General features: G+C 38.8%; 2 protein-coding genes and 1 non-coding gene across 7 annotated transcripts in view; 1 reads left to right on the forward strand and 2 right to left on the reverse strand.

The window, feature by feature from the left end:
* Window positions 1-11044, forward strand: part of PCB (Pyruvate carboxylase) — a 38748-nt gene extending 27704 nt beyond the window's left edge. For 3 of the 4 annotated variants that reach the window (XM_034976955.2, XM_069503987.1, XM_069503986.1), the window contains 11 exons: window positions 504-554; window positions 1632-1881; window positions 2333-2480; window positions 3224-3483; window positions 4160-4374; window positions 4530-4740; window positions 5702-5908; window positions 6630-6738; window positions 8077-8202; window positions 8671-8832; window positions 9230-11044. In XM_034976955.2, the coding sequence (XP_034832846.1) occupies window positions 504-554; window positions 1632-1881; window positions 2333-2480; window positions 3224-3483; window positions 4160-4374; window positions 4530-4740; window positions 5702-5908; window positions 6630-6738; window positions 8077-8202; window positions 8671-8832; window positions 9230-9478 (1988 nt within the window). In that variant the 3' untranslated portion in view covers window positions 9479-11044. The remainder of the gene's footprint in view (window positions 1-503; window positions 555-1631; window positions 1882-2332; window positions 2481-3223; window positions 3484-4159; window positions 4375-4529; window positions 4741-5701; window positions 5909-6629; window positions 6739-8076; window positions 8203-8670; window positions 8833-9229) is intronic. The other variant, XM_069503988.1, reaches the window with a different exon arrangement.
* LOC117989754 (uncharacterized) overlaps window positions 1-25906 on the reverse strand; it is a 28689-nt gene extending 2783 nt beyond the window's left edge. Inside the window, exons 1-5 of one of the 2 annotated variants that reach the window (XM_069504001.1) lie at window positions 25180-25906; window positions 23679-23980; window positions 20344-20426; window positions 16794-18125; window positions 15860-16117 (exon numbers count right to left, since the gene is read on the reverse strand). In XM_069504001.1, the coding sequence (XP_069360102.1) occupies window positions 15862-16117; window positions 16794-18125; window positions 20344-20426; window positions 23679-23980; window positions 25180-25291 (2085 nt within the window). In that variant the 5' untranslated portion in view covers window positions 25292-25906 and the 3' untranslated portion in view covers window positions 15860-15861. Of the gene's footprint in view, window positions 1-15757; window positions 16118-16793; window positions 18126-20343; window positions 20427-23678; window positions 23981-25179 lie in introns of those variants that run through there. The other variant, XM_034977166.2, reaches the window with a different exon arrangement.
* On the reverse strand, window positions 21841-21956 carry TRNAL-CAA (transfer RNA leucine (anticodon CAA)). Its single transcript has 2 exons — window positions 21919-21956; window positions 21841-21885 (listed from the first exon to the last, which is right to left on the reverse strand). It is a non-coding gene; the product is annotated as a tRNA-Leu (tRNA).
* Window positions 25907-26547: the final 641 nt, after the last annotated feature.

Raw genomic sequence — 26547 nt, forward strand, 5'->3', positions numbered from 1 at the left:
AAAATTGGTAAAAAAAACACATGCGTACATACCCGCAGTTACATACGTATGTAAACGTTGACATTGTGACTAGTTATTTTGTACGCAATTTCTCAACTAACCCAAAAAAAGAGGTCTAAATGTATTGCCATCTATTTTATAATGATTTTTACGGAGAAGGATAGCAGTAGATTCAGACCTGTCAATTTATTTTAATTTAGAGTTTGTGCAACAGAATTAGCCCACTATGCGCTTGCTTCGCTCATGTAAAAAATACATGAAAATAAAACTTTGTGCGACCTAATTATTGGACGGTCCATTTTATGTCTTAAACCTACTCTTACATAATATTTAAGTGTCCATTAATTGTGTGCGTCTTTCAACTAACACTTTGAAGGGACTATTATTTGCTGTTTATTTGCGGATAAGTGTTTCTCCGTGAATTCTCTGCTATTATATTGGGTGTGGCACTCCCATTAACATTGCACTTACCATATTTTTTCACTAATCATATTATTTCACAGACCTTTCACCTGAGGCCATTAAAAGACACGAAATGACAGGTGAAAATACAGGTAAGAAGTTAGTTATTATTACGTAATTATCTGTATTAATAATAAATGTTGCATGTATTGGGTTTTTCGTGATAAATAAAAAACATAATAATGCTATGATTAAATGACTGAATTATAGCATTATTCATAATTTGTGTACATAAATCTAAAACTTCTTTAAGGCGAAGTACCTATTTGGTTGTTCAGAAAATCGTAAACATTACATTTTGTTTTGTTTGATCAATGTAAAATAAACGCAGGTGAACTACGTAATCTACATAATGCTCAATACTAATCAGTCAGTCAAAATTCTAGGCGAAGTCTATTCTTAAAAATTCGTAGCTACATACCAAAAGTATTACAATCTTTAACAATTATTGTCTTTCTCACACTTTTTTTATTAGTAGTTATATAGTTATTGGAGCCGATTCTTTTGTACACAATCTCTAAACTAAACTAAATTAACAGGTCTAAATTTAGTGCTATCCTTTTCCGCAAGCAACGTTATGAAAGGGATAGCAATATATTTAGACGTGCCATTTTAGTTTAGTTTAGAGATTGTGTACAACGGAATTAGCCACAATGTTTTCTTTGCAATTTCAAAACACATTACTGTATCTGGACGAGACAAAAGGCGCTCGAAATCTTACATTTTATATGAAATCATCTGTTGCGATGATCTGCGTGCTAACGCTCGAAGCGTGTTCTGAACTGTTCAATTGTCGAGCCAGATTACGTTGCGACCCAAAACAAACGAAAAGAAAGTTTGCCATTATTATATTATAAAATAATAAATAGTTTAATAATAAAATTAGAACTGAATCAGCTAGAGTTAATTTAAAGTATAAGTTAAGAGAAGATCCTATTTATTAACAAATTGTAACGATCCCCATTTTTTAATTAAATGTAATGTAATTGTTTATAGAAGCAATATTGTGTATTGATAATTAGACGGAATGACACACTTCACCTAAACCTTCGTGGTTATTTTACTGTGTCTAAAGTGGACTTGTTAAACATTCTTCAAGTTGATAATAAAAAAAAACTTATTCAATGTTTCCTTGTTATTTTGAACAGTTTATTACGTAATCCCAACAGCTGTCAAGCCACCGAAAGGCTTCAAGGAGATACTCACAGAAGGCGGTCCTGAAGCCTTCGCAAAAGCCGTCCGCCAGAACAAAGGGCTGTTACTCATGGACACAACGTACAGGGACGCCCATCAGTCCCTTCTGGCAACCAGAGTCAGGACACACGACCTTTTGGGCGTATCTCCCTACGTGGCACATAACTTCAGCAACCTGTACGCTTTGGAGAATTGGGGTGGAGCTACTTTCGACGTTGCGCTTAGGTAAGTTTTACAAACTTCAATTTTTAATAGATGATACAGCATTTTAGGATAATTGCTCCCTGAAAATCCGCCCAAACCTCAAAAAGGGCTACAAAAGAGTCTTCAGGTAAGCCAGCCCAAAGAAATTTCTGTAAATTTATCTTCGAAATATGCCAAAACTACCTTAAAACTTTCTCCTTGTTTTCTGAAAAAGACCGAAGACAAAATGCAAGCCAAAACTTAATACGTATATTCCCAAGCGAAAATTTGTTTTAAGGATTCCGTACCTTAAAAGGAACCCTTACAGGATAACTTCGTTTCCTGTCCGACGTCCATCTGTCGTCACACATACATAAACTTGCACGAGGTCACGAGTGCACGCTGGGCTAGGTGTGGGATCAAAAAGTGTAATTTCTTGTAAACCCTTCGTGTGTCGCGTTCCACTCGCACTTGACCGTTTTTTTTTGTGAAGGTTCCTCCACGAATGCCCGTGGGAGAGGCTGGAGGACATGCGCAGACTGATCCCCAACGTGCCGTTCCAAATGCTGCTGCGCGGCGCCAACGCGGTCGGCTACACCAACTACCCCGACAATGTCGTCTACAAGTTCTGCGATATGGCGGTAATCTGTCTCTAATATTATCTGATTTTGGTCTCTAAAATCTGACTTTTGTCTCTAATATCTGATTTTGCCCTGATGCCTTGATGATGTCTATATAGCATTCGTGCTCGAGCACGAATGCTGTCAAGCCATTCCGAACCACTGGTACATGCGATTGACTATTCAAAAGTACTTGTAAATGTATACACATTTGTACTTTTGAATAAAAATATTTCTATCTATTCTATTTTATAACCGTGCTCTCAACGCGCATTATAAGAACAGAATGTCCACTTGTCTACGAGTGGTTTGTTTAACTAACGACGTGCACAATAATATGTTCGCGAGTTTTTGGGAATGAGTATAAACATGATATACGCATTCGCGACATGCACGCGCGCACAAAGGCGTCCACAGGGGCGTTGCGCGGCCTTTATACCTGACCTTTAGCTGACTCTAATACTCCCTATTAACACTTATGCTAATAGCCTAATTTAGTTCCTTCAGAATAAATTTTGTCTGTCAAATAGCTAATAATCGAGAAATAAATAGTAAAAAAAACTTATACACAAACTATCAATGGCTATATGTTTCGTTAGAATTGAGATGGTGGAATTCCAAATTACGTCATTAAAAAAGTATAAAACATCAAAAAAAAGGTTAAACTTAATATTTTTAAACAAAAAATTTGGAGCAATCTCTCAACGAATTTTACTAATATTACAATTTGGATTAGATCTTCAAAACTAACTCTTCATTTGTAGGTTAAAACTGGGATGGACATATTCCGAGTTTTCGACTCCCTAAACTACCTACCGAACTTAATCCTTGGTATGGATGCGGCTGGCAAAGCCGGCGGCGTGATTGAAGCCGCCATTTCCTACACCGGAGACGTATCGGACCCCAACAAGAAGAAATACGACCTCAAGTACTATCTAAACCTTGCCGATGAGCTGGTGAAAGCCGGGACGCACGTGCTAGCTATCAAGGATATGGCTGGTCTGTTGAAGCCTCAGGCTGCCAAGTAAGTATTAAATAAACAGACAGAATAATTAATTTCGGTTCCTAAAGAGTTTATACTGTCAGAAAACGAAAACGTCTAGGCAGTTTGAAATCCAAGATGGCCGTTGTAAATTTTTTTATGGTTTCCAGAAAAGGTTTTCGAGATGCCTTTTTAGAAAAATTGTGTCAATTTTAAACTAAAGATGGACGTCCGCAATTCTTTATTTTCTTGGAGAAATTGGTATGGGTGATGTCTGAATGTTTTCGGGGCACTAATTACGCATCACCCATTTGAAATCCAAAATATTGTTGAAGCTAATATGAGTGTCCTCCCCAAAGTTTTCCGGGGGGTTTTTGATTACGAAAAAGATGTCCATATGTTTTTTTAAAGAAATTAATATGGGTAACTTCAAATGACGTGGCTAAAATGCGTAATTGGAGCACAATTTTTTTTTAAGAATATTAGCCATGTTAAACAATAGTACTACGGGTGGGGTTTGAAACGCCGACCTTTTGGAATTCAGTCCGCTTGTTAACCGTTGAGCTGCTGAGGTTTAATCTCATAAAATTATTCAACCAATTACTAAAACTGCGACTAGTTACCAACCTTTTAAAAACCCGCGGACTCGACCCTCAGCTGTAAACAATACGACGAAGAAGAAGAAGAAGAAGAATAATGCCGTGTAATACTTTTCTAGGTTACTGATATCAGCAATCCGTGACAAGCACCCGTCCATACCAATCCACGTCCACACTCACGACACGTCGGGCGCGGGCGTAGCCTCGATGCTGGCGTGCGCGGAGGCAGGCGCGGACGTGGTCGACGTGGCGGTGGACTCCATGTCCGGGATGACCAGCCAGCCCAGTATGGGAGCGTTGGTTGCTTCGCTGCAAGGAACGCCCCTGGATACCGGTAAGTAACCAGGACCAAATCAGCAAAAATATCCAGGAGAATTTTTTTAGCTTATAATTTTTATTCACTGATGGAATTAGGCTTAAGGATATTATGTTATGATTTCGTCTATTGACCCCGAAAGTATCTCATTATTAATATCGGATCTTCATCAGGAATTCCTCTACAAACGGTGTCAGAATACTCAGCGTACTGGGAACAAGCCCGTACATTATATGGTCCCTTCGAATGTACCGCCACTATGAAGTCTGGCAACGCTGACGTATACCTGAACGAGATCCCCGGAGGCCAGTACACGAATTTGCAGTTCCAAGCCTTCTCATTGGGTCTGGGAAGCCAGTTTGAAGAAGTGAAGAAGGCATATAGGTGAGTGGTTTCTACTTGCACTCGCATATAGGTTGATTATGAGTGCCTGTAATGCCTGGCAAAGCTGACCTTAATTTGAACGAGATCCCTAGAGGCCAGTACGCTTTACAAATCCAAGCATTCCCTGGGTCATGGGAGCCAGTTTGAAGAAGTGAAGAAGGCATATATGTGAGTAGTTTCCTTATACTCACATATCTAGTTTGATTATGTGGTTCCTTCAAAGTAAAGTCACTATGAAGTCTGGCAACGCTGACGTGTACTTGAACGAGATCCCCGGAGGTTCAACCAACTTGCAGTTCCAAGCTTTCTCATTGGATCTAGGAAGCCTGTATAGCGTACAGTACATAATAGGTGCATATTACGTTCATCGTGTCATTTTAAAGCATATTTTGTATGATTAATCTAAATATATAAAAGGTGACTGATTGACTGATCTATCAACGCACAGCTCAAACTACTGAACAGATCGAGCTCAAATTCGGCATGCAGATAGCTAGCTATGACGTAGGCATCCGCTAAGAAAGGATTTTTGATATTTCAACCCCCGAAGGCGGTGAAATAGGGGTTTTAAATTTTTGTAGTCCACGCGGACGAAGTCGCAAGTTTCTATTGTGGTAACCGCCACAAGCTAGTTTACAATATATTTGGTTGCTCTTGCTGCTGTTTATAAATTACTTTTATCGCGCTTTGGTGAGAAAAGAATTCTGTGTGTGTGTGCCAAGTAAGAAATTGGTCCAAACTCTATTCAAATCAATGAATGACCGTGTTTGATAAATGCTCCCAGGCAACTTTTATTTTGACAAGAGACTGTACTATAATATGTATAGGTACTTATAGGCCACATATTCTAGGCAAGCGCGCTCCATCCTAAGATCTAATCATCGCTTTTTTAAGCATGATTGTCGTCAAGCGCAAGCATATCACGCAATAAAAAATTTACATGATACTTATTTTCTTCCAGGGAAGCTAACCTTCTGCTCGGAGACATAATCAAGGTGACTCCATCGTCCAAAGTGGTGGGAGACTTTGCCCAGTTCATGGTGCAGAACAAACTCACGGCGGCTGATATCGAAGCCCGAGCTGAAGAACTGTCCTTCCCTAAGTCTGTTGTGGAGTTCTTCCAGGGCGCTATCGGCATACCTTATGGAGGATTCCCTGAACCTCTTCGGTAAGTGATCTAGTGCTATTTTACGATAAGATTATTTTTAAAATTATAGACTAGCGGATGATGCGGCCTAAGATGGAGCGCTTGCCTAGAAGATGCCTATTTATTCTTGACTTGAAGGTACCTATATCAAAATTGGAGGGGAAAAATTTGATACAGGATTCCTATCAAAATTCTTAAAAATTTCGAAGTTTTCGGGACTTATAGCAGATGGGGAATTTGTAATTTCTAAATTTTTTCTGGTCTGCTTTAGTAAAACGCTTCAGCCGTTGTTAGTTATCTTATCACTTTATCGGCAAAGACATGCCGTTAAACGATTTAGCGTTCCGATACGATATCGCATAGAAAGCTTTAGTTGTGGGTTTTGATACACTGCCAGACTGCTGTCATAAGGAAAAGGAGGAGGAGGATATCTAACCGAAACAACAAAAACAAAACATTATCTTTCTTCAAACGATAGACGTTTACAGCTAGACATAGGCGTCCTGTAGGAACTTACACGCCATGGCTTTGCGCCGTTTAAATCCAGCGATCCCTGCGACTCCTATGTCGTCTGTCCACCTAGAGTGCGAGTTTGCCATTCTAGCATCTTTAAATCCAACATCCCAACGTTTATCGGTTTTTCGACAATACGCCCTGCCTATAGCCACTTCAGCTTCGCAACCGTTTTAAGATTACAGGGTCTTCGCGAATTAAAACTAGTCTAAAGCTGGAATTCTTTCAGATCAAAGATCCTAAAAGACATGCCAAGGATTGAAGGCCGACCGGGACAGGAACTACCGCCTCTTGACTTCGACAAGTTGAAGACGGACCTTAAGGAACATTACCCTGAGGTAAGTGACACGTCATGACAAATCCAACATGGCCGACCATGTTTGCCATGACAGAAAAACACGGTAAGAACGACTTGATACTACTACACTGAAATCAGTGAAATACAACTAATAAATACATTTTTTACTCATTTAATATAATTTAAAGCACAGATAAGATGTATATTATAGCGATGGCTTCCAGAAGGTCATGAATATAAATAACATTGATTTAACAATATCGATTCTTATGGAATTTAGGCAACAATCTTGAGCCATGGTGTTTAATATTGTAGAGTAGCAGTTATATTTGAAGTTATTTACTTAATGTTTATTTTTCATCCTTTTTTAAATTTGGAAAAAAAACCGGCCAAGTGCGAGTCAGGCTCGCGCAACGAGGGTTCCGTACTACAGTCGTATTTTTTCGACATTTTACACGATACATTCAAAAACTATGATGCATAAAAATAAAAATAAATCTGTTTTAGAATGAAAATGAAATGAAAATGAAAAAATATTTATTTACCATAGATCAATCAATTATAACATTGTGTTATGGTACCCACACTAGGTAGTCCTGTGTCGTGGGTACCTAATAGAATTAACAATAAACAATTAACCGGTAAATTGACGCTCGGTTTACTAGTCTACGTTCACTTAACTAAGGTAGGTATTTATCTAAGATTAAAAATAAGGTTACAGTACAAGCTATGTTAAGATTAATTATATACATTCTTGTTTTAAGTATAGATTATTATCTAAATAGTAATGAAGTGCCCTTATGTTAAATGCAAGAAAAGTTTTTCAGTTTCATCGTAGCTTAAGGAAGCGAGCCATGATGCAATTTTAGATTTGGCTTGCTTAATGGAACAATGCTTGATGTCACATATGCTTACTACTTTGTTATAAATAAATGATTCCACATATGGACTGAAATGTCTAGCAAAACAAGTTTTAATTTTAGGCATAGGGATCTTGAAGACACGACGGTTAAGCAATATTTTGAGAATGCTCAGGTGAAAACCTTTCATATGATACCCCACTTAATATAGTTATGTTACTTCGAAAATTTAAAATACTAATTATTAGTTCATGACAACAATTTAATTTTTTTGTGTGATGTAACCACAAATTCACGGTTTTCAGATTTTTCCTCGAATGTCAGCTATAAGACCTACTTACCTGCCAAATTTCATGATTCTAGGTCAACGGGAAGTACCCTGTAGGTTTCTTGACAAACCGACAGACAGACAGACAGACAACAAAGTGATCCTATAAGGGTTCCGTTTTTCCTTTTGAAGTACGAAACCCCAAAAAGATGCAGATTTATTGATGACCAATTTTGATCTTTGTTATAAGGTGTCAGACCAAGACGTGATGTCGGCAGCGATGTACCCTCAAGTGGCGAACGACTTCTTCCGCATCCGCGACAAGTACGGCCCCGTCAAGCATCTCGACACCAAGACCTTCCTCGTTGGACCCTCCGTAAGTTTACCATGTTCAGTTAAATCAGAAATTCTGATGTTTTTATGTCTCTATTATTTTTTATCGCACTTTTGTTGCTAAATACATTGGACAAGTACGCGACAGGTTGAGATTGCAATCGGGGGTTTCAGCGCGGGATAGCGCGGGGGTGACTTGCGGGTGTGTGGGTTGCCCCCCCCCCCCCCCCCCCACCTCGTACCTTAATTGCTATCTCGACATGTCGCGAACAATATGTGCCTTTTATTTGCAGAAAATGACAAAAAAAAGTTTTTTTTTGTAAACCATAAAATATTTTCGAAAAACTAAACCTTCAAGACAGGTGACGCAAAATTTTTGACATACAAAAATACATTACGACCCCAAAATAGTTTTGGTACAGTCTGGTAAACTACTACCATCCATCCAGTTTCCCTCTTGGTCAACGTTTCTTCAGCGCATCGTTTTAATGGCTTTGAAAATGTCTTTTAGGTTGGTGGAACGATCGAAGTGAAGATCGAGCGAGGCAAGACGTTAGACATCAAAACCTTAGCCGTTTCTGAGGAGATGACGGCGGCCGGGGAGCGGGAGGTGTTCTTTGAGCTCAACGGACAACTGAGATCCGTGTTTGTTAGGGACGACCAAGCTAGCAAGGTAAGCCGAGAAATATATCTGGTATAGTATAAGTCCCGCAAATTGATTATGCGCGTGGCCGCCATTTTAGTGATGTCAGCACTAGACTGAAGGCTGATGTTATATTTTTATTTCGGCTAACGTCAAAATGACGTTATTTCGAGGTTAATGAGACATGATTCTGGCGCAATAGCAATTTGCGGGACTTATAACTGACTTACTGATAGAAAACATGGTCACTAAGTATGTATCGTTGTTTTTGAGTGGAGTGGCTGAAACTACGTTATGGCTCATAGTGTACATGTCAAATCTGGTGGTGTCGCCAATCTCTTGGGTCGTCCTACTAGCCTGCGTTGAGATCAGGAACTTTAGGAAGGCTTGCGCGGTAGGTCTATAATAAATTTTCTCCTCTTTTCAGGAAATGAAGATCCATCCAAAAGCGATAAAAGGCGACAAGAACCAAGTAGGAGCTCCCATGCCAGGTACAGTCCTAACCATCAAAGTAGCCGAAGGCGACCACGTGGACAAGGGCCAAGCCATCGCTGTACTATCGGCCATGAAGATGGAGATGATAGTGCAGGCGCCGCGGGCCGGCACTGTCAAGTCTGTGGCCGTCACCAACGGGCAGAAACTCGAGGGCGATGATCTCATCTGCACCATCGAATAGGTGTACGTACCGTTGTTGGGATGTAGTCATATTTTGTTGTATTGGTAGCGTGAGGGTCGACCAATCGGAGTGTGTCTGAAGTGTCAGCCAGCAACAGACTCGCGTCTTGATAAAATTAAATTTTTGAAGTCATCTTTTCATCCGCGTCAATCGGTGTGCCATAACACACCACAACATAGCAATGCGTTTGTGGCTTCAGTAGAGATTGTGAAGTATCAATTTAGTCAAGAAATTCCGCGAGCAGAAAACGCGTGCGTAATTTTTCTGATGATGCCCTAACATTTTTTAATAGCGCAACTATGATTTTCATATATACGTGGAATAAGGTCATTGTGCAGATCGTGCAACCTGACTGTCAAGACCGTGGCCGTCACCAACGGACAGAAACTAGAGGGCGATGATCTCATATGCATGAATAGGTATACCTGATACCATTTACCAGACTCAAAAAATTTGCTATGCTCTGGTATACCGGAACAATCAACCAATAGGGATGGTGACTACTAGTCAAATCAGCTACTTCGTATCAAACGTCAAAACGCTTGCTTAGTACGGGAGCTTGTATTTTGGAAGACCCTCTATTTAATAATCACTGAGAAATAATTTATTTTTGATGTAGTCAAATACCCCAATTCCTATTAACTGAGCTATAAATTGATACTTCACTGTCAAAAAAACTAATTAAATAGGAAAGTGATGTTGTCACTTTCAACTAGTATATTTAGACATTTTATAAAACGACTTTTTTAACTGTTATTGTTGATTATTTACCTTACGAAACTCTCTTTTACTGTAACTCTCATTCTTTTGTTTCCTACAATCGACTTTTTATCTGTAATGTTTATGGATTTTTTTATTATTTAATTAAGGGTAGTTTTCATTACGACATTGTTATTTCAAAAAAAAATTACAAGCCACCATTTGGCATATCAAAGTTTGGTGTAAGTAAGCATCAAGCATATCGTCCAATTTGTTTATGGGTTTGGTTGGCAACATATCTCCCACGGGTAACATGCTACGACCTACGAGGCTCAGTTTATTTAGTACATCTACACATGGGTTCTAACCTCAGCTTGCCGGGATGTTACAACATTATCAAATACCTTGTCCTAGTTGTATAGTCCAGCATACATTGGACACAGTTGGTCCAGACAAACTACGATTGAATCAAGCCTCCAACCATCACGCAAATAAGACGATATACTTGATGGTGTGTGTAAGCCTTTATAGTGGACCCATCCAAGCTATACATTTGTAAATGACAGCCCAATATTACTGAATACCATAGATAGTAGAACAATTGTTACTGATGTAGGTAATACCGTAGATAGAGTAATAAAGGTAGATTGAAGTACTGTGTAACCGCGTATGAGATAGCGATAGCACGACGTAACGATGAATAACACGACAATTATTACCATTGTTTAGTAGTCAATATTTGTATTAACCGATCAACAATATTTGTATTAAACGTTTTTTATGTGAAAACAAGTAAATAACTAATGAGAAATACAATTACGCCACGAATTCGCAAAGTTTGTTTTGCAACTAAAGTTGCATTCCTTGTATGTATTCTTGAAAAAAACCAGTTACACGATAAGGGACAAAAAATAGGTTAGCTGCGTCTCTGTTTATCACATTAGTAACTTTATCTGTGCTCTCTTTTTAGTGTGAATGAGAAAGCAAACGTTCCTGTATCTACCTTTATTACTCTATCTACGTGTAATACTTATTCATGCCACAGAAAAAATCTACCAACTAGGCTGGGCTGACTATAAATAGGTAATGTGTAGAACGTAGGTAGAAATGTATCAAATTATATGTATATTTTTTATAATTTGGATTGATGAGGGTGTTGAAATTATTAAATTATACAAGCAAAAATGCTGTGATATATCACCACGGAATAGTGCCTATATAAATTAGCCGCGCATTTAAGTTAGTCTGCAAATAAATTTTTTTTATTCAATTTTATTCTTCTACACCTACAGTATTTATATTAAAGACCTGTTTTTTTTAAATAACTTCATCACATCATTACGATCAACCGTTTGCCGACCCACTACTGAGCATAGGTCTCAGAATGAGAAGGGCCATAGTCAGCCACGCCTGGCTTAGTGCGGATTGATAGACTTCACATATATTTGGGAAAATTTACAATTTCTATAAGTAGATAAGTGCAATAAAAACGCATTTCAATTTGGCATTTCAATTTTCGTCGCGAAAACGCTACCCGCCATCTTTTTAGGTTCACGAGTTGTCCTGACGTCACACGGATTAGTAAGCAACGGTGTTTTCTTAGTGAAATTTCAATTCATGTGACGTCACAGTCGGAATTAAGATGGCGGCTACGGTATCATGCGTTTTGGATATTTGTAAAACAGATAAAAAAGTGAAATCTTTAAAATAAATTATAAAATTCATTATTTAATTTTATAAACTGAACATTTTTCGATTGCTTATTGCTAATACTATCTTGTTTATACATTTTTAGATTTTTTCTCCCTTCGTGTAAAGTAAAATAACGTTTGAAATATTTAAATGCGCGGTTAGCTGAATCACATAAATACTTAATGCATCACAAGTGTGTAGTACAAAAGACGGATTGTGAGTAAGTATAATTTATATTATATCGATTATATTATTATTAGAGATTTTATAAGACACAACACAATGTGTAGAAATATTTATGCAAGTTTAAAATTAGTAGATTCCATACATATATTTAATCCATCCGAAATAATATCGTTAAAAATCAAATCAATCAATCTAAATAGCGTTAAAAATAATAATAAAAAATGAAATAATTCATTGCTCTCACTTACACAGTGTACAACCCGTCGGAAATATCTGAGAACCTGGTTTAGTAACGTCATGCAACGCGCTTGCGTTGGCACCGGTACTGGATAGGCGAAAACGGGCGACCTGCGAGGAAGCGCATTCCAGCGAGGTGCGCAGATATTTCCGACGAGTTGTAGTACCTGAGTACAGTATTGTGAGAAAGACGAAATGATTAGCGTTGGTTCGTTTCGATTAGTGTCTTTATTGGTACGAGTCATATTCTTCACAATAAGTATGAAATTATAATATGGCTAACACGGTGTTTGCGTTTTTGTGGTACATGTACTCACATGATACATATCACAAAAGATTGTTTTTTTTTGCAAGAGTTTATAAAAATGTTGATTTTGGAGGTTGATTCTATTAGTCATAAATTCTGTTTAAATATTTCTTGCATATGCATAACATAATAAAAAGTTCAAATCTTAAACGCACAAAAAAATAGTTCCTAGTAAAAATAATACCTACAGATAGGTACATAATAATATTTATATTATAATAACGACACCTATCTCCATTAATCTAAGAGAAATCTTATAAGATCAACCTTAAAAATCAACAAAATGTTCAAAAGACATGCAAAATGTACTTCTTCGAAATAGATCTTAATTTATTATATTGGTGCTGATTCTATTGACTACAATAGCTTTGTCTGACGTAGTACCTAGTGCATCCTTTTCATAATGTTCCTGTTAGAAAAGAATGACATTACTTTTAGACTACAGTCCGTTCACTATAACTTTTCCCCTGCCGTCAATGTTGGCTCCATTGCTTTGTTTGCTTTATTCCTTAGAGCTTAGGGTTTATTACCGTGTGATTTGCAATCTAACAACATAGTGTTAACACGAAGGAATTTGCTACGATGTGTCAATTTTAGGTGTTTGACAACTAGTCAAATCAGCGGGGCGATTGTCTAAAACCTGCATCAATCATTATTACAATCTCAATTGTTCTGATTGGCTGAATTTGTGCGATTCTTGTTGCAACAATGCATTGTGGCCAATAGTGAGCGAGCATTAACCAATCAGAGATGATTGCGATCGTGACATTGTAGCTGTCAAACAACCGCGGTAGGGCCACAGTGGCCCTCGCCCTCGTTAATGCTCGCTCACTGTTGGCCATAATGCATTGTTGCAACAAGAATCGCACAAATTCGGCCAATCAGAACAATTGAGATTGTAATAATGATTGATGCAGGTTTTAGACAATCACCCTACGGTATCTTTTTATCAAACGTCAAAACACGCTCTTAGTATGCGAGCTTCTATGAAATACTGGCATGTGACGTCACAATGATATGACGTGCTTTTTTTAGTTTAATCGATAATTTAGAACTAACAAAGGACGTGGATTTTGTGTATTTTGGAAGACCCTCTATTTAGTAATAATCATTGAGAAATAATCTATTTTTGACATAGGCAAATACCGTAATACCGGTACACTCAGTGGGCCGCAGGACGCTTGAATCAGCAAATATACCTCTCATTTTGCATGGCACAACTCTTCCAGCGTTCTTGTATATGTCCATTTCTGTGTCCCGCAAATTGCTAATGCGCCATTTTAGTGACGTCAGCACTAGACTGAAGTTTCGAGCTGATGGTATATTTTTACTATATACGTCAAAATGACGTCATTTCGATGTTAATGAGACATGGTTCCAGCGTAATAGCAATTTGCGGGACTTAAAGGTAAGACAGATCAATTTAGTTTTAGTATAACTGAATTAGCACCACTATGCAGTTAAAAGACATTTTTTTATAATTATTGTGGCTAATTCTGTTTGTACACAATCTCTAAACTAAACTAAAATAACACGTCTAGATCTATTGCTATCCCGTTCATAATATTGCTTGCTAAAAAGGATAGCACTAGATTTAGGCCTCTTAAATTAGTTTAGTTTTAACGATTGTGTACATGAGAATCGGCCCCATTGTTTTACCTAAACCTAGTTTTATAGGCTTAGTACTTCAATAAGTGGATTTTTTTACTTACTATGATTTGTTTAAAATTTAATTAAAATAAGTATCTCATTATTATCAAGGTATGAAATACTTTGCATCATTTGTGCTTCCATGGAATAATTTGTTATAGTATGTTAATCTTATTTGTTATTTTTTTTGCAAATTTATACTTTTAATAGCAATATATTATCATGATCTTAAAATGGTTATTGTGTTTTATTTATTAATCACTAAATGATACTCGAAACTTCGTCCGTGTCGATTTAGGTCTTTAAAAATCCCTTAACTTACTGGAAAATAACAATTTAAGAAAAGGCTTTAATAATAAAAAAAGACAAATATTTATAAATTTATATTTCTTATTGACCATGATCTATACAAAATTCAATTTCTACTATAGCATTAGATACAACAATATATTTCCAAAAAATAATATTCTAGAAAGAATAGGGTGCCCATCTAGTGAAGCGAAGATGACCTAACATGTTAAAGGGTGTGTTTCCACTTAAATGGCGACGTGTTGCTCAGGTAATACACAAACAAAATTGTGTTATGTGATGAAAATAATATTATTATCACGATCTTTCAGTAATGAATTGTCTATTCTTGCAAGTCTGCATCGGCCATAATGTATTCTTACTTAGGTACAGTGCGACAAGGCTATCTTGGCGCGTGGCGAAAATCGGAACTAACGTTGCCGGCAAGTGTCCCCTTTGTTCTTGTTTGGATATTCGAAGACTTTGTTCTCCAACAGCGCCCCCCTGTCGATGTCATTGAAGTGCCAAGAGAGCCTTGTCACACTATAGGCTGTCAGTCAACTGAACCGGAGATAGTTACAAGCGTGTAGAGTCTGGCTAACGAAGGTTAGGACTGGAGGATAGTCCCACTCTGCAGTGGGACTATGTATGAGTGATCAGCGACAACGCAATAACAAATGAGGTTCGCAATACCGAACGCTCTCGCGTCGCATCCCGCATGCCGCGTTCATGACGCGCTGGTGTGACCGAAGCTTTACACAATAAGCAGTGTGTAACCTTTTAGTAGTAAGACTATTTCACCTTAATACCTACATTTCGTATAAAGTAAATTTTTATCATGTAATATTTTTTTATTCACAATCAAGATCATCAATTTAAATATTTAGTTAACATAATAATAATTATTTAGTATAAGTACAATAAGAGACACATCCATGCCTGTTCTTCTAAAACTAAAACTCAACATACTATATTATACTATGCTATAAAAACCGGCCAAGTGTCAAGTAGGCTTTCGGTAGACAGAGTACCTTCTAACAGCTCCTAACTTTTTCATAGTTTAATTTTTTTATATACATATAAGAGAGATCAAAAACGTATTTTTTTTCTTTATACACATACTAGGTGATGCCTGCGTGGATTAAGGGTTTTAAAATCCCGTGGGAACTCTTATTTTCCGGGATAAAAAGTAGCTTATGTCCTACCCCGGGATGTAAGCTATCTCTACACCAATTTTCGTCAAAATCGGTTGAAGGGATGAGCCGTTAAAGGCTAGCAGACAGACAGACACACATTCGCATTTATAAAATTATTAGTATGGGTTTCAATCCAAATCACCGGGATGTAACAAAGTCTTGTCGACTTGTGCATAGGAGAAAGAATCCGCTAGATCTTGAGTGATGTCCTCTTCACCTTTGACCTCTGGTATGGAGTCATCGAGGTCATTTGCAGAGGTCACGGAGTTCGGGTCGCTTAGACTCAGACTTGTGTCGGCCTCTTCGCCATAACATCGACGCTTGTGGTCGGATGGAAAATTGCGTGACGAATAGTTCTCTACGCGTATTGCTTGTGTTGTGTTGCTGGAACAGAAAACAAGTCATATTATAAAAAACCGGCCAAAAGCGAGTCCAACTCGCACACAAAGGGTTCCGTACCATCGTACAAGAAATACCTAATACTTTTTAATATTTTGTTGGTTATGTAACCACAAATTTGGTTTCCAGATTTTTCACTGTACTTGTGCTATGCCCTAGACATTGCTGTAGGCTACCTACTAAATTTCATGATTCTAGGTCAACGGAAATTACATAGGTTACCTAGGAATTGCCGTCCGCCAAGACCAAGGGTTGATACCCTTGACACGACTTGACGGACGGACTGATAGACAGCCAGACAACGCAGTGGTCCTATAAGGGTTCCCTTTTTTCTCTAAAGATTCGAAATCCTAAGAATTGATATTAAATTGGACTGTTTCCATCGTCGATCTAGTATTTCTTTATTCCCTCACTCCCATAATCATAGAACAAACACAGGTCCATCACCTTTAGGTATATGCTAAAAAAGTTAAAAATAATTTATAGTATGCGACAGGTTCAGATGGCAATCGTGATATGAGGCGGGGGGTCGCCCCGCACACCCGCACGTCACCCGCGCTGTCCCGCACCAGGTTAATGCGGGGGCTGTGCGGGGCGTTCCCTCCCGATTACCATCTCGACCTGTCACGTACTGTACATAAATTAATTCAAAAGTTCATACCTGGTCTTCCTTAAAATAGGTCTCCCCATCTCAACTTGTAACTCCAGTGAATACAACTTAGCCAACGACTCTAACTTTTCCTTCTCCATGGGATCTTGAAAACTGGACAACTTGAGTTCAGTCTGGCACGAATCTTGGAGAAACTTTGACAACTGCTCATTCGCCGCACTCAGTATGAGAAAGCCTGGTCTCTCTTCCCGTATCCTTCTACAACCAGCCCTTATTTCTCTCACTTCAGAAACCCCTGTGTTTCCCATGGAATGTTCGCTATAATAATGGTCGCTTTGAGGGGACTTCTCGCTTAGGTTCAAATCGCTCGACGATGTCTTCTGCAAAGTGAAATTCGTACGCGGCGTCTGACCAAACTCCTTGTCAGATTTCTCCTGAAACGCCTGAAAGGACTGGTAGAACGATTCATCAGCATTTTGTCCAGATGCACTCGCGTTTATTATATCGCTAAAGGTAGAAAACGACGAATGGGGTAAAATCTCCTTTTCCTTCAATATCTCGTCTTCAACATCTACTACTGTTTTGGAGTCGGACATCATGGCGTCATCTTCGTTCCCCGAATCGACTTTGGGTCGTTTCTTTTTAAACCTATTCTTGCAATTTGCCCAACCACTTTTTACTAAAGACTTTTCTTTTTTAAACTTTTTCGGTGGTGGCATATTACTGGCTGATTTTGTGCAGTTATTATTTAAGGATTTAGATGATTTAAAGGTTAGGCTTTTATTGAATACTTTCAGTTCTTCGATCCCTGGCCAGTCAGTTAATTCGTCATCGCCTTCCCTGTCACTGTCGTTCGTCACAACCCCGTCTGAATCGCTACTGCTTAGCGAGCTACTCTCGTTTCCCGTGCAATCCATCCCGCTGATAGAATCATCAAAGTGCAAGGGGTTTCTCAATGAAGAAGGCGGGTGGGTTTTGTTCAGAATCTTTATTTTCCTTGGAAACTTTGCTTCGAGATGATTTTTGCATGTAGGGTTGAAAAACGGGGGTAGATCTGTCGCTATTCGGTACCCTGTTAGTTTGGAAAGAGTTGGTGTTCCATTTTTTGAACTCTTATAGACAAAGTTGAAACTAGAACTCCCCGGTAGGGAGGCTAAGGTACAAGGCTTTTCTTCCTCTGTATTCTGGGTATTTAACACAATTTTTCCCGGTTGCAACAACGCGTCCTTTTTCTTCTTGTCAACGTCGCACTTGCGGGATTTGATGTCGTTTTTGAAGTACGCCGATTTCGAGGAACACCCGCCACTGAAAGACCTCTCTCTCATCTCACATCCATCTCCTTTATCCCTGTGAGACCACTTCCGTTTTCCGCAAAATAGATTTCTGGAAACAAGTCAAAAAATAACAATTATAAAATCCCACGATTGCAGATCTTCTGTTGTCCTATAACCACCAAGATTCAAGATTATCCACTAGCAATAAAACTCGCAGAAGTTAGTTCTAGCAAGTCACATACTCGAGCAAGAAATGGCTGAAGTAATATTTAAATGAAAACTTGCAGAAATTAACCTTAACATGACTTATGACAGTGACAGAAATTTCTGCAATCTTGCCAGTGGACAGTTGACCTAAGAATCTTCATCTCAACTCAGCACTGGCTCACTACTAAGCCACTATAGTCGACACATTTTAAACTGAGTCGTCGAGATATCTGTCTGTTTCGCTCGCACTTACAGGTCGTAGGTAAGTGCGAGCGAAACAGACAGATAACTTGACGACTCAGTTTAAAATGCGTTGACTATACAAGAGTCAAGAGTCTCATCTCAGAACGATAAGGTTTTAGTCCACCACCTACGCCAAGTGCGAATTAACTTTCTTCTGGAGAACTCACAGCAATACAGTATTTCTCAAGATATTTTCCGCCACCGACTAAGCAAGTGATTTTTAAAAGTTTGCTAGGAACTTGCTCTTAGGTGCTATACGACTTACGAGTATATGTAAATTCAAGAACTACATCGCAGTTAGCCTTTTAGTTTAGGAGAAAAACGGTAACAAACACACAACTTAGCCTAAACGCATAATATACCTTTTCCGTTTTGTCTCTGGTAAAAAAGCAATGTTTTTAACCACGAAAATTATTAAGTAAAGTGGATAGATCTGCCCGACACAATAGCAACGAATAGTTTCGTGTTTGACTGTCGAAGCCGGCGCGTGGTCGGATTTTGGCTTTCTGCCAATATGAAAATTCTAGGTCAATCGGAAGCACCTTGAAAGTACCTTGCGATTTTCATGAGTTGTTTGATGATTGAAAACTTTTCAAAGGTACATGACAACTAAGTTAAGTTGATCGCATATCTATCAATAGGCGTCACAGGCGCCACATTTTACAGTACGCGGCCGAAAGTAATGTACATCGACCTTTAGAAGGAGATAGCAAATTTGTAGAGCACTGCCTCTGTCGTCGAGACCGACAAAACGTCATATACGAGTAGGTATGAGTGACAGAGACAACGCTCTACAAAGCTGAAATGTCATTCTAAAGGCCGATGTACATCACTTTCGGCCGGGTACTGTACAAGGTTTTATTTAACTTGCCGTATTAGTTAGTACCTACGCGTATATGATCAAACCTGGCAACTGGATTTTAGACCAGTTCCCCCCAACTGATTGAGCTGATTTTTTTTTAAAGAATATTAGGCATGTTAAATGACTAATATTCCCCTTTCCTCTCCAACTAAGCGTCAGGCTTGTGCTAGGAGTAGGTACGACAATAGTGCAACGGGCGGGGTTTGAACCGTCGACCTTTCGGTTTTCAGTCCACTCCTTTACCGGTTGAACTATTGAGGCTCTATTGGAATACATATTTTGCACATTGAAAACAAAAATGGCAATTTGCAAAAATTGGCGTTAAGCGTATAGTACGCGACAGGTGGAGACGGCAATCGAGGTGGGGACGCCCCGCACACCTGCACAGGCCCCGCACTATCCAGTGCAGGATAGCGCGGGTAACGTGTGCGGGGCGTCATACATACCCCTCATATCATACCCCGATTGCCATCGCGACTGGCCACGTACTATTATGTGTGGAGAGTCTTTTGATCGACGTTGGTTCTTGTTGGAGTGCTGGAGAGTTGGACGATAATGTTTTTTTTTTTATTATTCAGATACAAGTTAGCCCTTGACTGCAATCTCACCTGGTGGTAAGTAATGGTGCAGTCTAAGATGATAGCGGGCTAACCTGGAAGGGGTATGGCAGTTTTTATTAAACCCATACCCCTTTGGTTTCTACACGGCATCGTACCGGAACGCTAAATCGCTTGGCGGCACGGCTTTGCCGGTAGGGTGGTAACTAGCCACGGCCGAAGCCTTCCACCAGACCAATGTTTAGAGCCTGGATAGCTCAACAGTTAAAGGAGCGGACTGAAAACCGAAAGGTTACCGGTTCAAATCCCACCCGTTGCACTATTGTACCTACTCCTAGCACAAGCTTTACGCTTAATTGGAGGGGAAAGGCGAATATTAGTCAGCAATTAACTTGGCTAATATTTTACAAAAAAAAGTGGAGCCAGCACCAACAAAATACGTTGTAGTTTTCACATACCTTTCTTGCTTCTGTTTGTTCCCGTGTAACAGAGGTGACGCGCTCTGCGTTTGGAGCACGATTGGAACATGTATCGCGTTGGGCTGAAATCAAAACGAAAATACATCTGCTTGTGCTTGCAAGTTGTATGTCAACCGACGACGGGCATGTGCAAGGTGTTGGCAATTTATAAAGTTAGCTATTTTAAATCGATGCTACGATCTATGTTGTTTTTGTTTAATAATGATAATTGTTAAATAATCAATATTGGAATGCATGAATAAAAAATGAAATAAATGTGTATGATTATTATCTTTTATTAGCTGATGTCCGTGGGGAATTAGGTTTTTACAAATTCCGTGGGAACTCTTTGATTTTCCGGGATAAAAAGTAGCCTATGTCACTCTCCAGGTCTTTATCTATACCCATGCAAAAAATCACGTCAATCCGTTGCACCGTTGCGACGTGATTGAAGGACAAACCAACAAACAAACACACTTTCGCATTTATAATATAAGGGTACGGATGTCCGCGTGGGATTAGGTTTTTACAAATTCCGTGGGAACTCTTTTATTTTCCGGGATAAAAAGTAGCCTATGTCACTCTCCAGGTCTTTATCTATACCCATGCAAAAGATCACGTCAATCCGTTGCACCGTTGCGACATGATTGAAGGACAAACCAACAAACCAATAAAGCAACAAACAAACACACTTTCGCATTTATAATAAGGGTCCTGATTTAACAAGTGTAAATTACGTGACAGATAGTTATCTTTAAACACAAAACAAGAAAAACACAAAGAATCTAATCATCATCATGATTAACCCATCGGCTCGCTACAGAGCACGGCTTTCCTCTCAGAATGAGAAGGGGCTTGACCATAGTCTACCACGCTGGTCAAGTGCGGATTGGCAGACTTCACACAGCTTTGAGAACATTATGGAGAACTCTCTGGCATGCAGGTTTCCTCACGATGTTTTCCTTCACCGTTAAATCAAGTGATTTAAAAACTTAGAACACACATAACTCCAAAAAGTTAGAGGTGCGTGCCCGGGATCGAACCCCCGACCTCCGATTAGAAGGCGGACGTCCTAACCACTAGGCTGTCACAGTTTTGAAACTAAACACTAATATTATTATATGCAAAGGTGGCCTTATTGCTTAAAGCAATTTCTTAGGTGAGAAGAGAGACAGGTGTGTAGGCCATGCGGGCCAAGTGCGGATTGGCATACTTCATACACCTTGGAGAACCCTCAGAGAAATGCAGGTTTACCTACTTATCGATTAAGTCAGAAAATATTTTAATCACGTCATGTTATCAAAAGTGGGTCAGATTAGGTACCTATACTCGTTAAGAATTTAAAGTGATTGCATTTTTATTGATTATATTAAGTAGCACTTTTATGCACGTATTTAACAGTTGGCTAAAATAAAAGTAAATAAGCGAATATAAAATGATTTCGTAAAAAAATATACAAAAATTTAAAAAATTAAAAAGTAAAATTATAAAAGTTTATGTCAGAAGTGGGATTCGAACCCACGCCCTCAGAGAGGACCAGAACAACTCGGGCCCGTTCAGTACGGGCAAGGAAACCTTGAGTCTGGCGCCTTAGACCGCTCGGCCATCCTGACAAGTGAGTAATGCGGCGAAATTATCGTTCCGTTACTGTTCCTACATTCACATCAAATTTTTATGCACGAGTTTTTTTTAGAACGTAGTAACAAAGTTGATTATACTGATAAATTTGTACTTAGGTTATCGAATTTAAGTTATACCTATAAGTCCCGCAAATTGCTAATACGCGTGGCCGCCATTTTAGTGACGTCAGCACGAGACTGAAGTTTCGAGCTGATGGTATATTTTTATTTCAGCTGACGTCAAAATGACGTCATTTCGATGTTAATGAGACATGGTTCCAACCCAATAGCAATTTGCAGGACTTATACCTATAAACAATAAACATCAGATGTTTAGTTTTTTTTTAAAATTTTTACTTTTATTATGGTAATAAAATTATGAACTTAGATTAATCTAGTAAAAACTAAAATAAATTATGTAATACTTACTAGCACCTGATGCCCGCGACTTCGTCTGCGCGGATTTAGTTTTTTAAAAACTCTTTGATTTTCCAGAATAAAAAAATAACCAATGTCACTCTCCAAGACGGTTTTTAGCACACTTTTGCATTTATGACATTATGGGTAGGTACACGAAGGGTTCCGTACATCGCACAAGATTATGTACTTTTTAATTTAGATGACGGCTATTTTCCAATTTTTCTTATTTGTTGTTATAGTGGCAAAAGAAATACACATTCTGCAAAAATTTCAACTCTCTATCTATTACCGTTCATGAGATACAGCCCGCTGACAGATAAACAGACAGACGAACGGAAAGCAGAGACATAATAGACAGGTTCAGTCGGCACTTTTCGGTTACGGAACCCTACAAATCTTAAGTACGAGACAAATTCTTATAATCTTATGTAAGGTATAGTACGCGGCAGGTTGAGATGGCAATCGGGGAGGGAACACCCCGTACACCCGCAAAGCCCCCGCGCTAACTCGGTGCGGGCGAGCGCAGGTGACGTGCGGGTATGCGGGTCGTCATCCCGCCTCATACCACGATTGCCATCTCGCTTTGTCGCGTAATTTACATTATATTGCATTATTTTTCCATTTAAGGTAACTGGATAGTGGATACCCACATAAACCCAACCGCTTTCACAATGTCGCGATCGCCTTTTAATATACTTACCTACTACTTATACCAACTTATCTAATCTTATTTATTAATTAAATTAATACAAAGGGGCGGACCAACAAATTCCTAAAAGGCCGGCAACGCATCGGCGGTTCCTCTGGTGCTGCAAATGTTCATGGGCGGCGGGAATCACTTAACATCAGGTGACCCGCCTGCTCGTTTGCTTGCTATCTCTATTTAAAAACAAAGTTAGTATGTAATTTTATAAGCTGTGATAATATAATATTATGTTGTACATTCATTTGAAGCAGGGTTGTTGCAGATGTCAATGCATCATCACTTAACATCAGATCAGATCGGAGTCAAGGGCTAACTTGTGTCTGAGTTAACAAGAAAAACATAACAGCTGTTAAATTTAACTCATTCACAACTAACTGTCATGAAAATAACCACTGGAATGGCGACCTCGCACCAGAGTGTTGTAAGACCCCCCACTAGGTGGACGGACGACATCAGACGAGTCGTAGCAAGCCCCTGGATTCAGGCGGCGCAAGACCGTGGCGTGTGGAAGTTCCTAAAAGAGACCTATGTCCAGGAGTAGACGTCTATCGGTTGATGATGATGATGATGATGATGAAAATAAAACTTACCTCAGTAGTTACACTCAATATTTCAATCGGTGGAGATCTTTTTCCATCAGCATAATCCACAGGCATTTTCTTATACTTCCGTTTCCTCCTTGCATTCGCTGGTCTTGTCGGTGAGAAGTTCTCATTGAAGGAGTCGGACTCAAAGTTGCCGATCTGGCAATAATGTCGAGACTTGAGGTTTGTTGACTTGTGGATGCTGAGGTGAGGGTCATCCGAGTCGGAGAGAGGCTGTGTGATCAGAGGTGCCTGGGGGGGGCTGCTGGAGCTACCATCTTCAACCAGGCTCACCGTTACTGCTGCAGCTGAAAAGGTATGACTTTATGCGTCACCCGGTTCAGGGTATCAGCTAAAAATCAGCGCTGTATGATCTTTTGCAACAAGGCATACAGCATAATGCTGAGCTGGGACCTTTTTTCAGGTTGTGCCATACATGACAGTTTATACCGGCGCTTCTTTTGCTTGGAGCGCGTTGGGCTTATGCTCAGGTGGAAGAGGTGCCGGAATAACTAGCACTTTGTTTGCTAAATAAATGTCTTTTCTATCTTTCTTTCTTTATGCAAATACTGGATAAAGTCTGAAACTTTGTATGGATTTACATTCTTTAAAAGATAAAAAGGGAAGCTGTGAAAATTTCTATTACAGAGATTTGGATGTTCGTTACTCCCTCAACTCACAATAGCAGAACCGATTTGGCAGAAATTTGATATGGAGATAGTTTATATTCAAAATACTAGGCTACTTTGTCCCGGAAAACCAAAGGGGTCTCACAGGATTTTCAAACAAAACATATCCGCACAGACACAGCCATCATAGGTAGAGAAGTATAAACAAATATTAGGTGTAAAAGTGAATCTTTTATATGAATTGATTAGCTTATGCTCTTGACTTTATCTGCATGGACTACACAAATTTTAAACCCCTATTTCACCTCCTTATTAAGGGTTGAATTTTCAAAAATCCTTTCTTAGCAGATGCCTATGTCATAATAGCTATCTGCATGCCAAATTTCAACCCGATCTGTCCAGTGGTTTGAGCTGTGCGTTGATAGATCAGACAGTCAGTCAAGTTAGTCAGTCACCTTGTCCTTTTTTTTATATTTAGACTTAGATTCTTCCCGGAGGGTAAATGTTTTTTAAATACCTGAATAAAATGAAGTTCTCATGGGGTTTTTAATAACCGAAATCCATCAACAATGAAGTTGTGGGTATTATGTACAGTTATGGGCATCAGCTATCTAAATGTATTTAAAAGGAAAAGGTGACTAACTGACTGACTGATCTATCAACGCACAGCTTAAACTACTGGACGGATCGGGCTGAAATTTGGCATGCAGATAGCTATTATGACATAGACATCGGCTTAGAAAGGATTTTTGAAAATTCAACCTCTAAGGGGGTAAAATAGGGGTTTGAAATTTGTGTAGTTCATGCGGACGAAGTCGCGGGAAAAAGCTAGTTAAAAATAAAATTGAAGATATCAAGTATAAACAAACAAAACTAACGTAAATTCCCCGCGGACCTGGTACGTCTGCGCATTCCGAGCTTCCTACGCTCCTGTCTTCCACAGTTGCTCTCTTCCAGTGCAAGGTTTAAGTCATGGGATAACCTTTCCATAGTCTCCGCACTCTAAACTCCGTCACACCACAGCAGGGTCATTATTACGCACGGCATCTAGAACTTACTACGAACCCGGCAGTAGCATATACTTTGTTTACTATTTGTCCCACTTTTGTACTATCCTTTCACACAAAATTGTATTTAGATACACACAAAATTAAATAAGTATAGACTATTTCTTAAATTAATGAGTTGTAGCCTAATGAAATTAATCTTAAGAGCAAGTCAATAAATTATTTTTTACGTTTTATTAAGTAAAAAAGGTTTCCACTGCTATACGTTTTTTTGTCAACCTAATTTTAATAACACTGATAAGCTATTGAGGTGAATCCAAACGAAAACTATTCCTCAAACAAACAAAAACAATAATAGCACAACACAATAAACACAACAGAGTTTCATTCATCCAAAAATATTGGTCCAAAATCCTTGAACATTTCAAGCACAACACAACAATTGAATGAAAATAAGTTTTGACTTTCGAGTTCTTTTGATAGCAAATGTTTATAATGTTTTGGCAACATTCTACTCTATGTTGGCAATTTTGGCTTTGTCTGTAGTTTAGATTTGCTTTCGTGATATCGGATTCCAATCAGGCGCAGTGCACAAGTATATAAATAACGGTGATAAATAATGCGTTTCACGCACTTGTTCTGAGGTTTCACGATTCATAGATCGACTATAGGTTCGTGAGATGGACCGAAAACGTTGAAATTAAATGAGGGCGCCACTGTAGTTTTTCTGGTAGCACCATCACCATGTACCTACTACAACCAAAACTGATCTGAACCAAAACCAACCAAATATTGACATTTGATATTTTCTTAATTATTATTACAAACGCTGGAGAATCAGAAATAATGTAAGTAAGAAAGTAATGTACATCGACCTTTAGAAGTTGATAGCAGATTTGTAGAGTGTTGTCCCTGTCATTGAGACCGCCAAAAGGTCATAATATAGGCATGAGTGACAGAGACAACGCTCTAAAAAGCCGAAATGGCATTCTAAAGGCCGATGTTAGTAAAATTGTATTTATAATATACCTGTGTAAACAGTCGCACTGTAAATAGTTTCTGAACGTTTTAAAGCGTAGACTGATTAAAAATGCTAGACTAAAGTACTGTGTAACCGCGTGTGAGATAGCGATAGCACGACGTAACGATGAATAACACGACAATTAGTATTGTTTAGTAGTCAATATTTGTATACCGCTCAACAATATTTGTATGAAACGTTTTTTATGTGAAAACAAG

Source organism: Maniola hyperantus, chromosome 16, assembly GCF_902806685.2.
Source record: "Maniola hyperantus chromosome 16, iAphHyp1.2, whole genome shotgun sequence".
Lineage (NCBI taxonomy): Eukaryota > Metazoa > Arthropoda > Insecta > Lepidoptera > Nymphalidae > Maniola > Maniola hyperantus.